Raw genomic sequence first — 15,042 nt, forward strand, 5'->3', positions numbered from 1 at the left:
ACAAACCGAGCATTCAAGCTTAACCATCTGCTTCTATAGAAGAATGCTTATTGTTTTTTGCATAGAGACAGGATGTTATTAAAAATTAAGTAAACCTAATGTAGTGACAGAAAGGGCATTTCTAATAGCACTGCTTTACTCTTGAGGGTAGTGAGGAAGTCACTAGAACTAGCCAAAACATGTCAAAACTTGTGTTTTAGAGATGGCAGGAGTAGGGGATGCCAACTTATTAATTCCATAAACCTATAAGAAAGCGGTAATACCAACTGAGAATTGCTGGAAGATTTAAGAAAGACTTGGAGAGGGAAAAAGTCTGACTTTTTTCTGTGTAGGAATCTTATCCATTTATGTCAAAATATGCTCAATTTCATAGGATACAAATACACTCAAGAAAATACATCCTTTTATATTCCTCATAATAATTATTTGTCAATCTTTATCCCAACACAGTTATCTTTGCCTAGAAACTATGCATATAAGTGACTTTGCATTTTGTGTTTGCCATTTAAGATGTTTCCATATGCTCATTTGTGTCTAAGAGTATAGATCTTGCACATGTAATTTCAAATAGCCATATGCCAATCCATAATGTCAATGCACTATGGTGTGTTTATCCAAGGATCTAAGTCTCAAGGCTATAACAAAAGGCTGAAAACCCTTTCCAAGTGTAGAAAATATCCATGACATTTTCCTTCTCCATTGCGATTCTGAGCTCCCTGGAAATTCTCAGCATCTTGCCAAAGAATAAACAACATTTATGCCTCTCAGGCATCTTACAGAACTAAAGGTCTCAGATGTAGCTTTTAGGATAATAAATGGAATGTAAAATAATAAACATAAAACAAACATGTGGTTCTTGTTTTCAAGTGGAAGGATTACAGTTGGCACGGTTTCAGAGCCAGAAGTCAGGGCGATTAAGGAGCAGAGAGTTGCCAGCGCAGTCATAAATTATGGAGGAGCATGTAGAAATGGTGTGTGAGAAAGCAAACTTGCTTGCACAAAAATTTAAAAGTGTATGTTGGAGTCCCCAAAGCAGACCAGTTCAGTAGTAGTCGCATTGCAGCATCCTTTGTCTTGCAGGGAGAGAGGGTATGTTGGAGTCCCCAAAGCAGACCAGTTCAGTAGTAGTCGCATTGCAGCATCCTTTGTCTTGCAGGGAGAGAGGGGAGAGCTGAGCTGGAGTAGCCTTGGGGCCAGGACAGCATTTTAAGATGTCTAGCAGGACCACCAGGGTGGATGCCTGTGAGTGAGCCGCGAGTCTGCAGGGAAAGAGGCCCGAGGAGGCGTGGACAGCAAAGTTGAGGAGAAGGCCTTGTGGGCCCTGAGGAGAAGCGGTAGAGAGAAGCTGCCTGAATCTGTCAAGGTCCTGAGATGCCCATCTGATAAAACTCCTGCTCTGAGCTCTGTGTGGCCATAGATGGAAGTCTGAAGAACTGGCTGATGGCGCCGTCAAGGCTACACCTAACTGGACTTGAATCTGGGCTCCTCCACCTCCAAGCTGAGAGCTGGACAGCTGTGTAACCTCTCAGTGGTGCAGAGCAGGGTGACATGGGTGCCTCTATCTAAGGCTTATGCAAGGAAGAAAGGAGATGATCTATGTAAGGGCTCAGCCCAGTCCTGTTGAGTCCTCCCTGGGCCTCACTGAAGCTTCTTCTCCTGGAATAAACCCCATGCTTTCTCACATCCCTGAGCAGGACCCGGTACCTGGCAACCAGATGACCCCTGAGAAACCAATGTTCCCATCGTAAAGGGTCATCTGCCTTGAGAGCACCTCGATGCAGCGTTCATCCCCTTTCCCTCGCCTTGTTCTGTCACTCTGACCTTCTGCCTGACCGCTGACTCTTTCCTCACAATATTCTCAGCCTTCAACAAATAAAATCACTACTTATCCTAAAGCAATGAGAGATTCAGTAGCAAGAAAGATTAGACTTACTTTAAAAAATACATATACAGTTGCTCACTTTTTATTTTATAAGTAGGGACTTTTTTAAATTAATAGACTTTATTTTTTAGAGTCGCTTTAGGTTTACGAAAGTACAGAGTTCCTGTATACCCCCACACTTTCCCATGCTCGCCCACAGTTTCTCCTATTAACATCTTGCATTAATGTAGTACATTTGTTACAACCGGTAAGTCAATACACTACATTTTGTTAAGTAAGCTGATCCCAAAATATGCGTGGAAAGGCAAACCAGCTCTTGGTTTCATTGACTTTATTGTTTTGCTATTTTCAATTTTATTGATATATGCTTTTATCTTTATTATTTTCTTTCTGTTTGAGTTTAATTTGCTCCTTTTTTTTTGAGTTTCTTAAGAAACTAAAGATAGAAGCCTAAATTATTGATTTGAGATCTTTTGAAAGGAAAGACTTCTCACAGGCGTGTTTGAGAAGAATTGATCTTACTCAGTAGAGAAGTAACAGCAGTGACCATTTAAAAACCCACCTTATATTGACAGCTGTGCTAGTTACTTTAAATGTTCACTTTCCCAAAAACTTTTAAGTTTCTGCTCTCTGCAATCATTCAGCGATATTCGTTAGTGTGTTTATTTCTCATGACAACACTGATAGGCTGTAGAAACTGATGCTCACAAGCACCTGGCCTATGTTTACCCAGGTGGAGAAACTGAGATTCAAGTCAACACATTGATTTGTTCTCTAGTGTTGATTGAGCATTTAGTCTATGCCAGCGCTGCGCTCAGTCCCTGGGCTCACACAGCGAATGAGAGCAATATGACCCCTGCCCTCAGGAACTGTCGGTCTAGTGGAGGAGACAGACATGAAGCACACAATTATACTAACGGTTATCTGATTAGTGGCATCAAGTAAATGGTTCTGCAACATTAATACAGTTCTCTGCTTCTTAGGTTTATTTTGATGTGGTGAATCGCTCAACAGGAAAAATTGTGGACAAATCCTTGACTTTCAACATTAGGATCACTGACGTGAATGATCATGCGCCCCAGTTCCCTGAGAAGGAATTTGACGTCAGTGTGAGAGAGGACCACGATGCAGGTGCGTGCGGGCTGCACAGCTTCCTTTCTCCTCTGCACCCCAGAGGTTCTCCTGCTTCCTTGCCGATGGGGCCCTTGCTCCTAGATGTCTTCAGGGAGACATTCCACTGCTCACATCCCAAAGGCTGCAGGCCCTGGCTTCGAGCGAAATGCTTTGAGGTCTGCAAGCCTCATTTTTGTATTGGCAATAAAACGATGTAGAAGTTGTGTCATTTGGAGGAGCTGACATGTAAATACCAATCTAAAATAAAGCCAAATGCAGTGACGGAAAAAGGCAGAGCTAGGGGGCAAGTCCCTGAACCTCTCTGTGAACTTCTCGTCTGTAAAATGACAACAATACGGCATCTAGAGTTCCTGAGCTGCAGATCCTGTGAGTCTTTAGATCCAAACCACTCTTACTAGAATGAGCATCTATTTTAATAACAAAAAAGCATTGTTCACTTTGCAAAATAGCATTTGGATAACTTGGAAAAATTCCAAGAAATAAAAAGACTGAAATAGAAAGCATCTTTAATATTACCAATTAAAGATAAGTACCATCAATGTTTTAGTTAATATACTTTCAATATTTTTCTTTGCATTTTATATGTGTGTGTATACACAAACTGTATGTTATCTTTACATATGTGTATATACTCACAGATTTTTATGTATAGTTACATATACATATTTGTATATCTACATACTTTTTTCATCTTTATCAGAGTACAAAATGTACATGTATATACAAAATATTTACAAATATATGGGCATGCTTTTTTACAAGTGTATATTTATGAATTTTCTTTTTTAAAAAAGTTTTACTGTTTGTAATGCAACAGTATTCTCTTACAGTATCATATTGCATAATATTTTATTTTAGGGATGTGCTTTAAGGTATTTAACTAATCTTCCATTGTGGGACATTTATGTTTTGTTGCCACATTTTGTCATTACCGTAAAATACGCTTCAGTGAACATAATTTAGCTAAATATGTGCCCCATTCAAGCGTTATTTACTTACCTAAATTCAGAGAAGTAGAATTGCTAGTTCCAATTGCACACACGATTTAAGTGTTAGAATTTATTCATCTGCCAGCAACATGTGAGAGTCCCCAGCGTATTGTTCATCTGTGATTATTAAGAGCTTGAACATTTTTATAGGTTTCTTGGTCATTTCTATTCCTATTGCCAGTTACTTCTTTCTTTCTTTGTCCATTTCTGTTTGTATGTTTGTCATTTTTCCCCTTGATTTTAACCTCCTCATTCTATATTAAGAATATCTGTGTCTGCCATCTATATTTCAAATATGTTTTCCTGGTTTGTCTTTTCCTTTTGAATTTCGTCCATAGTTTTTGCCACACCTTTAAAAATCTATCTGATCTCTCAAGTTTGTCCTTTAGGTCTGCTGCGTTTGCAGTCGTGATTAGAAGAGTCCTCTTGACCTTATGACTATTTAAATATTCCTCTTTATTTTGTCTAGTATGTATTTCAATGTTTAATCCATTCTGGTGTATGCCCCAATGCCACTTAGCAAAGAAACACCCTCCTGCTGGTTTGATAGGCTGCCTGTGGCCAATAGTAACACTTGAAAAAATTCTTTCCAGGTCAACCTATTTTTCAGATGTCAACAGTTGATTTGGATCAAGAAAATACTCCAAATTCTCAAGTCTTTTATTTCCTTGTTTCTCAAACACCGGTACTGAAAGAAAGTGGCTTCCGGATTGAACGTTATAGTGGAGAAATACGACTCTCAGGATGCTTAGATTATGAGGTTATGTGGATTTTCTTATTTCAAAAAAATGAAATGTGTTCTCTATCTCTGAGCCCCAGACTTGAGGTGTACGTTGGCAGTGAGAAGCCCTCTGTGTCTAGACTTATTAATGAAATTGGTAAAATGGAGCATTTCTGTATTAATATTTCCGTGTTCTGTATTTGAAGGGCTTGACTTCTGTTTCTTTCCCCACATAGACTGCTCCTCGGTTTACGCTAGTGATCGGAGCGAGGGATTACGGAGAACCACAGCTGTCATCCACGGCCACGGTTCATGTCAACGTGCAAGAAGGCAACAACCGCATGCCCACATTTGCCCAAGAGAACGTAAGGCACCTGGGCTCAAATTCAAGTCCTGACACAAATGGCCCCCATGTCCCAGAGGCGGTTTCGATGAGGGGATCCCCGTGTCACCCCACACACCTGTAATTCTCAAAATAACTTAAACTAGAATCAAGAAGTTGACAAGAATGGTATCGAATCATTTGAGAACAGTCACGTGAGCTCACGTGTTTTACTACTTTGTGCCAGAAACTGTGCTAAGAACTTTTACACGAATTATTTCATTTTTAATTGTTGGAACTACCCCCTGATGTCTAGTTGACAGATGAGGACCCTGCAGCCTAGGTACCCTGCAGAGAATTCATGCTCATCCACAGCAGGGTTTCTCAGCTTCTGCACTGTTGACGTTTGGGGATGGAAATCCTTTGTTTGGGGGAGGAGGCTGCCCAGTGTATTACAGGATGTTTAGTACCATCCCTGACCTCTACCCACTAGATGCCAGTAGTATCCACCAGTTGTGACACCCAAAAATTGCCAAATGTCCCCTGGGAGGCAGAATCACCGCTGGGTGAGAAGTCTAGAGCTGAGCTTTTCACACAACCTTCAGGGCTCTGACGCAGGGAAGATGGGCAGGTGGGCTCTGGGCTTGCCTTCCTCAGCTCCCCTGATTTATGTATCAGAGTTCCACATAGGATTTCGCATGCTGCCAGGTCCCCAGACTTGAAGAAAGTGTTGAAATCCACTGTGTAAGGCTGGTGTGGAAATACCTCACCACTTAAGATAGGCAAGGTTGCTAACAGAGAAAGTAAACGCTGCTTGGGATCTGCCTCCAGTTTTTTTTTTTTGGTATTCCATATGAATTTTTTAAGGAAAAATATCCATTGCATTTCTGTCTTTCTCCTGATCTCCCTCAATGAGGCCCTTCCTGACAACCTAGTTAAATTCCCAGCTCACCCCCTGTACACACACGCAGTCATCAAGTCCCTAGGGATGGGATTTTTGCCTGTCTTGTTCACAGCACCTAATACGGAACTTGGTAGGTAGTAGCCTTTATTGAATAAGTAAATGCTACAAACAATTAGTTTTTAAAAGCATCATTTAAAAGAAAATTTTTAATTGTATAAACCAAAGCTGAAATGTTTTCCATGAAAGCACCTCACCAAACGATACAGAATAACTGAAAAATACTATTTATTATGTTTGAGCCTTGTTCCAAAGTCCTTCTCTGGCCGTGCTTTCAAAAGTAGGCTGGAAGAAATATACGCTGTTATTTATTTATTTTTTTTTAAAGATTTTATTTTTTCCTTTTTCTCCCCAAAGCCCCCCAGTACATAGTCGCATACTCTTCGCTGTGGGTCCTTCCAGCTGTGGCACGCGGGACGCCGCCCCAGCGTGGCTCCATGAGCAGTGCCATGTCCGCGCCCAGGATCCGAACCAACGAAACACTGGGCCGCCTGCAGTGGAGCGCGCGAACCTAACCACTCGGCCACGGGGCCAGCCCCAATATACACTGTTATTTTGATGTTCTTATCCAGAGAAATTATCTTATCACGAAAAGTATTGAATAAGAAGCTATTTTAAAGATCTATATGTGTTAGAAAAATGATCACCTTAATCTAAATAACCATAAGAGTTCTATTTTAGGAGAAGATTTTTTCGGTAGCATAAACTAGGATGTGTATTATTATTTTTAAAATTCTTAGAACATCAGTGCATTGGGTTGGAGTGAAGATTACTTTTAAAGTCATTCAGTTGTGGACGCGAGGGCTCAGGGAGAAGGGACGAGAGGTTTGTTACTGATGCCTGTTCTGCAATCAGGCAGACTTTCCAATCCCTTGAGGTCAAGTTCAGTAGCAAGAGAAATATCCAGACTGTTGTACTAAAGGCGGACATTTTCTCTCTCTTTTGCCTTCTTTTTAAATTGTGTTTCTTTATCTCCATGACGTGGAAATGACTATTGCCTCTCTCAGTATGAGATTCAGATTTCTGAAGGCCAACCCCGCCAGGGTGTGTTGCGTCTCCTGGTCCAAGATGGTGACACGCCGCTTACATCAGCTTGGAGAGCAAAATTCCACATAGTGAATGGCAACGAAGAGGGACATTTTGACATTTTGACTGACCCTGAGACCAATGAAGGGATTTTAAATGTTATCAAGGTACAGCCATAACAGAATGCGTGCCGGCCAATTGATCATGGATGTTGAGGTCCCGTTCTGTAGGATTCCTAATGACAAAACAGGAGCTGGTGTCAGTGAATGCTTACTGCGTGCTGAACACATTGCTTGCAGTGTGACATGAGTCCCCTCGGCACCCTGTGAGGAAAGCAGGGCTGCGTCATGACTTCTGCCTTGGGCCCTTGGTCCTTTTGCCTTTGTGGCTCCTCCCACCAAAATAATATCAATATTAAAAATTATTTTTACCATGACATTAAGTATTTCAACATTTAGGTCTTTTTTGTTTTAGACGAAATTTAATAGATTTACATAGGCCCTAAAATGTTTCTTTTGTTCTGATGTGATGAAAATATTTAAAACATTTTCTCTAACCCTAAGAGTTCATTGTTTTCCTTCTGAGTTTAAAAGAAATTAGAACATTTGTGCAGGCCCCTAAAAGTATTGTGGGACCCTGGCACTTTGCCTGCTATGCCTAATGGAGAGTTTCCCCTACAGGAAAGTATCATTACCTCATTTTACTGATAAGGAAACCAAAGCCCGGTGAGGATGGTCATTTTCATGAAGTCACACAGCTGGGGTAGGGGTTCTGACTGGGGCAGTCTGACCCCAGTGTCTTTAGTATTAATGGTTCTCAGCTAGACTCTAGAATGACCAGAGACTCTGGTGAAGTGCAGGTGAGTCAACCTGGGGATCAAGTTCAAAGGCTGACCTGAGTTAGCAGGTCTGGGGTGGGGCAAGAGTTTCTACCTGTCCATGTAACAAGCTCCGATTGGTGATGCCAATTGGCTGTGACCATAGCAAGTCTCCGTGAATATGCTACACTACACACCTCGGGTTGAATTTTCCAAATATTCCTAGCTTTTCGATTCTTTTAAGTCACTGAGCACTTTGTACCCTGAGTAACTATGATCATCAATATCCGTATTTCCCTAAGCGCCCCTGATTTTTTTGCAGCAGGGTTGTCACATTAATGTTTCATTAGGTTATGGTTTTTGTTGCATTTTTCATTACCCTCTGATGGATGGTGGCTCTTTTCAACCAGGAGAGGGGGAGGAAAAAAAAAGAACTCCATAAATGATTTGAAAATGGGCTGACGACTGTCTTTTGATCATTATCAAAGACAGTGTAAATAATAAATGAATTGCAAAAGCCAAAGGCTCTCAGTCTGCAGTGATCCCTGCTGAGCTTCCGCTGGCCAGAGGAGAGCAGGTACTAATGAGGTCCTCTCTCCGGGGTTCACAGCCTTTGGATTATGAAACCCACCCAGTGCGAAGCCTTGTCATTGCCGTGGAAAATGAAGAGCTGCTCTTCTCCTGCGAGGGGGGCAAGATTCTGAAGCCAAGGAAGGCAGTGGCAAGTGCCACCGTGAGTGTGCAGGTGATGGACGCCAACGACCCGCCGGCCTTTCACCCTGGGAGCTTCGTCGTCAGTGAAGTCGATGGTGCCAAGCCTGGAATTCAGTTGGGAACTTTTAATGCTCTGGATCCAGACAAAACTGCCAGTCAGATAAGGTGAGAAGAGGGAAGGGGAAGGGTTGTTTAAGCAGAATTAGCCACATACTCAAGAGGATTCCTGTTGGAAAAGTAGCTCCTTTGATGTGCTCAAGAGGTTGAGTTTGTCTCAGATCTCAGTTATGAAAATACCAGAAGCCACCAGGAGGAAGCCCATTGGCCCAGGTTCAAGGCCTTCCTTCTGTAGCAGTCTCTGACCCCTCCAGGTGGAATTTACCTGCTCGTTTCCCTCTGCACTTAGGAGGTATCTCTTTTATAGTCTTTTTCTTGTATTAAAACAATTTGTTGTGTGTTTCTAGCTCCCTCTTTAGCAAAGTTTGTAAACTGGCAGCCCTCTGGCTTCTGAACAACAGAAGTTTTTTTTTAAATTTTTTTAACTGTGGTAAAATATACATACATAAAGTTTATTATTTTAACCATTTGCAAGTGTACAATTCAGTGGCATTAAGGACATTCAAATTGTTGTGCAAAGTTCACCACCATCCATCTCCAGAACTCTTTCATCTTGTAAAACAGAAACTCTATACCCATTAAATAATAACCCCCTATTCTCCTCCACCTCCAGCCCCTGGCCATCACTATTCTCCTTTCTGTCTCTATGAATTTGACTACTCTAGGTATTTCATATAAGTGGAATCAGTGTTTGTATTTTTTGTGACTGGCTTATTTAATTAAGCATAATGTCCTCAAGTTTCATCTATGTTATAGAACGTCAGAATTTCCTTCCTTTTTAAAGCTGAATAATATTTCACTGTAAGTATATACCACATTTTGTTTATTCATTCATCTGTCAATGAACACTTGGGTTGCTTAGTGTTTTTAAAAATAAAGTTGCCATATTCCCCAGGAAGATTGACTATGACAACTCTATTTTGCTTTTGGTGAGGAAGATAGGCCCTGAGCTAATATCTGTTGCCAATCTTCCTCTTTTTGCTTGAGGAAGATTGGCACTGAGCTAACATCTCTGCTAGTCTTCCTATATTTTGTATATGGGACAATGCCACAGCATGGCCTGATGAGCAGTGTGCAGGTCTGCACCCGGAATCTGAACCTGCAAACTCCAGGCTGCCAAAGCAGAATGTGTGAACCTAACCAGTATGCCACTCAGCCAGCCCCTATGACAATTCTATTTTTAAAAACAAAATACTTGGATTGCTTAGTGTTTTGTTTTTAAAAATAAAGTTGCCATAATTCGGAGGGAGATGGCAGAGTGGAAAGCACCAGGAATCTGTCTCCCCACCCAGAGAACAACTGCACTGGCAGAACCTTTCTGATGTACCTATTTTGGAACTCTGGAGTCTGTTGAAGGCTTGTGACTCCCAGGGAAGACTCAGAAGGTAAATTGAGGTTAATTTTAGTCAATTTCAGCTCTTAGCACACCAGCAGCTACCCATCCCCCACCTCCAGCCATGTGGCAGGCAGCCGTGCGCGTATTCCTGAGGTAGTTTGCACACAGCTTGTGGGAACCAGGGTGGGCAAAAAGGACCCTGTCCTCCAAATATGTTGGATCTGTGTTCTTATTGCTCCTTCTGGTTGCAGAGGTGCAAAGAGGCGAGAAGCCCTTGTTCTTCACCTCCCCTCCATTGTTGCAAGCCCCTCCCCCTCCAGTTGAAACAACTTCCAGGGAGTTTAAAGGACCAATGCCTTCTTTCCCTCCTCTTCATTTTCACATTTCCCCTCTTCCAGGAGCCAACCATTAAAGACTAGGACATTCAAAAACAACTGCATATATGGGGAAAATTAGAAAGTGACCATGCATGCCCAGGGAAAGGCAGGAAAAGATCTGAGAAAACATTAAGTTTTCACCTCAGTCTGATCCTTGGCACTGAGAAAACCTACAACAATCAAAAAAAAATTGACAAATATAAACAAAAACAATAAGAGAAAACAGCAAACGTTGGAGGAGGAGGAGACCCTGATTTCCTGAGTTACTACATTATTGGATCCAAATGTCTAGCATTCAGAAAAAAATCACAAGACATATAAAGAAACAGGAAAGAATGGCCCATTTAAAGGACAAAATAAATACACAGAAACTGTCCCTGAATAAGAACAAATGGCAGATCTAGTAGACAATTGAAAGACACTTAAAACAAATGCCTTACAGATGCTTAAAGAACTAAAGGAAGATGTGGAGAAAGTCAAGAAAAACGATGTATGAACAAAATGGAAATATTGATAAGATAGACAACCCAAAAAGAAAGCAGAAAGACATTCTGGAACTAAAGGGTGCAATAACTGAAATGAAAATCTCACTCGAGGGATTTAAAGGCAGATTTAAGTAGGCAGAAGAAAGGATCACTGAACTTGAAGATAGAACAATGGAAACTATCAAGGGTGAGGAACAGAAATAAAAAAGATTGAAGAAAAGTGAACAAAACCTTAGGGACCTGTGGGACACCATCAAGCAGACCAAAATACACATCATGGGAGTCTCATAAGGAGAACAGAGAGAGACAGGGGCAGAGAGAATATTTGAAGACATAATGGCTGGACACTTCCCAAATTTGATGAAAGACATGAATATAAACATCCAAGAAGCTCAAAGAACTCCAAGTAAGATGAACTCAAAGATACACACTGAGATACATTGCAATCAAACTTTCAAAAGTCAAACACAAAGAGAGAATCTCGAAATCAATGAGAGCAAAGTGAATCATCATATCCAAGCTATCCTCAATAAGATTATCAGCAGTTTTGTCATCAGAAACTTTGCAGCCCAGGAGGCAGTACACTGATATATTCAAAGTGCTAAAAGGAAAAACACTGTCAACCAAGAATCCTCTATCTGGCAAAACTCTCCTTTGAAAGTGAGGGAGATATTAAGATATTCTCAGATAAACAAAACTTGAGGGAGTTTGTGACCACTAGACATGCCCTGGAAATAATGCTCAAAGGAATGCTGCAAGGTAAAAAGCAAAGACGCTAGACAGTAACTTGAAGCTCTATAGAGGAATAAAGATCTCAATGAAGGTAAATACCTGGGCAATTATAAAAACTAGTATTATTGTAAGAGTGGTTTGTAACTGTATTTTTGTTTGTTTTGTACACGATTTCAGAGACTAAAATATTTAGAGAAAAAAACAGTTATGAGTGTAAAGGCTAGTATTCCTGTAACTTTGGTTTGTAACTCCAAATCTTGTTTTCTATGTGATTTAGGAGACTAATGCATTTGAAAGAATTACTAGTTTATGTTTCTGGGCACACAATTTATAAAGATGTAATTTTGTGACATCCACAACTGAAAGAGGTGGGAACAGAGCTGTAAAGGAGCAGAGTTTTTGTATGTTATTGAAAGTAGGCTGGTATAAATGCATATTAGAGTGTTATAACTTTAGGATGTGAAATGCAATCCCCATGGTAACCACAAAGAAAATAGCTATAGAATATACACAAAAGGAAATAGAAAATAATGTAAACATTTAACCACGAAAACCTAACTAAACCAAAAGAAGGCAGTGATGTAGGAAATGAGGGACAAAAAAGGGCATATAGAAAAGCAATAGCACAATGACAGCTGGAAGTCCCTCCTTATCAGCAATTACTTTATATGTACATGGATTGAACTCTGCAATCAAAGGACAGAACTTGGCAGAATGCATAAAAGCATGTGATCCAACTATATGCTGTCCACAAAGACTCATTCGAACTCCAAAGACAGAAACAAGCCACCTCGCACCACATACAAAAATTAACTCCAAATGGATCAAGGACCTAAATGTAAAACCTAAGACAACAAAACTCTTAGAAGAAAACATAGGACAAAAGCTTTACATCGCTGGACTTGGCAAGGATTTCTTGGATTTGACATCAAAAGTGTACAGAACAAAAGAAAAAATAGTCAAATTGGATTTCATGAAAATTAAAACATTTTATGCATCAAAAACACTATCCACAGAGTACAAAGGCAGCCCACAGAATGGGAGAAAATATCTTCAAATCATATCCCTGATAACAGATTAATACCTAGAATTTATAGAGGACTTCTAAAACTCAAAAACAACAACAAAAAGCAACCTGATTTAAAAATGGACAAAGGATTTCAATAGACATTTCTCCCAAGAAGATATACAAATGGACAATAAGTACACGAAAAGATGTCTAACATCATTAATCTTTAGGGAAATGCAAATCAGAGCTATAGTGAGATACCACCTCACACCCATTAGGATGGCTACTGTCAAAGAAACCAGAAAGCAGCGAGTGTTGGCTGGGATGTGGAGGCATTGGAACACTTGTATTCTGTTGGTGGGAATGTAAAATGGTACAGCTGCTATGGAAAACAGTATGCAGTTCCTCAAAAAATTTAAAACGGGATTACCATATGATCCAGCAATTCCACTCTGGGGTATATACCCAAAAGAATTGAAAACAAGGTCTTGAAGAGATATTTGTACACCCATGTTCGTAGCTTCCTTATTCACAATAGTTAAAATGTGGAAGCAAACCAAGTGTCCGTGAGGGATGAATGGATAAGCAAAATGTTGTATATACATGTAATGGAATATTATTCAGCCTTAAAAAGGAAGGACATTTTGCAATATGCTACAACGTGACGAACCTTGAGGACGTTACCCTAAGTGAAATATGCTGGTCGCAAAAAGACAAATACTATATTATTCCTTATATGAGGTACTTAGAGTAGTCAAAATCATGGAGACAGATTCAAAGTAGAATGGTGGGTGCCCGGGGCTGGGGGAGGGGAGAATGCAGAGTTGGTGTTTAATAGGCAGAGAGTTTCAGTTTTACAAGATGAAAAGGGCTATGGAGATGGATGGTGGTGACGGTTGTACAGCAATGTGAACATATTTAATACCACTGAACTGTACACTTAAAATAGTTAAGATGATAAATTTCATGTTATGTGTATTTTACCACAATAAAATAAGATAATATAGTCGCCAGCATCTAAAAATCAGGAGATTATGCTAACAACCTCAATTATCTGGATGTTCTTGAAAAACAGGAAGATTTGGCATCATTGGATCTGTGTCCCATGGGTCCATGATCATCTGGGGTATAGGGGCTGTGTGTTCTGTCCCTTGGAGAGGGCAAGCTCAGCATTTGTCCCCATTCCCCATCTGGCCAGCTTTGCTCATTTTTGGCAACAACTTGACCCCTGTGGGAATTTGAGTTTGAGATTCTTCCTTAGAGCAACGCTTCTCCACTTATCCACTTATAGACTGGGGAGAACCAGATTTTGTTTCTTTTAATTTCCAATTCACTGCAGAGTGATAATTTTATAAAATATAAAAAAACGAATTATTAGAAAAATGATTATGTGCTTGGGGGTCAAAGCAATGCCAATGACTATAAAAATTTCCCAACATTTGCTCTCAATTTTTGCTATTTCTCACTGTGGGCAGCTAACCAAGAGTTCACAGACCTGCACAGGTCCATGCAGGTGCATGCTGAGTTCAAGAGGCTATAAGCAGTGGTTGTCAAACTACAGCATGAAACAGAATCGTCGTCAGGGCTTGTTGAAGTGCACCTTGCTGGGCCTCACCCCTGGGGTTTCTGACTCTGAGGTCTGGGTAGGGACTGAGATTTGCATTTCTAACAAGTTCCCAGGTGTTGCTGATGCTGCTGGTCCATGGACCGCACTTTGAGAACACTGGTGTAGAGCCCGTATCTTGTTTATTGCTGTATTCTTGTCCCTTGAGTATGGTTGGCTCATAAGTACATCTCAGAGAATGTTTGGATTTCACTGAAGTCGTGAACTTCTGCCAACTTCAGCCTCAAATATTGCCTTTTCTAAGGGGTGAGTTGAGTGTCCTTGAGTTGAGACATGACCTAGTGAGCAGGGTTTGTCTAGTGTGCTTGGCTCCATCTGCGTTCAGTGGAGTTACCTCTCATGCATGCACTTGCTGAGAGAGGCTGTCTCCTGGCCTGAGATGATCCACAGATGAACTCTAAGTTTCTACCCCTGATTTATAAACATTAAGGCTTCCAAGGAACTTCTGGCATTTGCTCTGAGTTGAAGCGGTGCATGGAAAAGCTTCAGTCCCTTCAAAAACCGTGACCCATCGAATATCAGAATATCAGAGAGGGATAGATGCTGACCTTTTCCACAGCCTTTCCCAAGGAGGAAGAGATGGCATGGGTAGCTTCCCTTCTCTGGCCCTTTCGGGGGGCCTGCACCTTTTCTGTTGTTGGCCTCTGGGTACAGAAGTTTCCTACTGTGGGTCCCCCAGCATGCAGCTGTCCTTGGCAGCCCAAAATAGTTTCAGTGGATGCCATCTGATTCAACAGGTATTGGGGAATTCCAGAGGGCTTGGCATGCCCACCTATTGAAATATTAAAATGGCACC

At 40.9% G+C, this 15,042-nt stretch overlaps 1 protein-coding gene across 2 annotated transcripts in view; it reads left to right on the plus strand.

The window, feature by feature from the left end:
- The window catches only part of CDH26 (cadherin 26), a 44,752-nt gene that overhangs the window by 12,359 nt on the left and 17,351 nt on the right, over positions 1 to 15,042 (plus strand). For both annotated transcript variants that reach the window (XM_014849193.3, XM_014849195.3), the window contains exons 5-9: positions 2,866 to 3,013; positions 4,599 to 4,765; positions 4,963 to 5,091; positions 7,017 to 7,202; positions 8,463 to 8,731. In XM_014849193.3, coding sequence (XP_014704679.2) covers positions 2,866 to 3,013; positions 4,599 to 4,765; positions 4,963 to 5,091; positions 7,017 to 7,202; positions 8,463 to 8,731 — 899 coding nt within the window. The remainder of the gene's footprint in view (positions 1 to 2,865; positions 3,014 to 4,598; positions 4,766 to 4,962; positions 5,092 to 7,016; positions 7,203 to 8,462; positions 8,732 to 15,042) is intronic.

This window comes from Equus asinus, chromosome 15, assembly GCF_041296235.1.
Source record: "Equus asinus isolate D_3611 breed Donkey chromosome 15, EquAss-T2T_v2, whole genome shotgun sequence".
Taxonomy (NCBI): domain Eukaryota; kingdom Metazoa; phylum Chordata; class Mammalia; order Perissodactyla; family Equidae; genus Equus; species Equus asinus.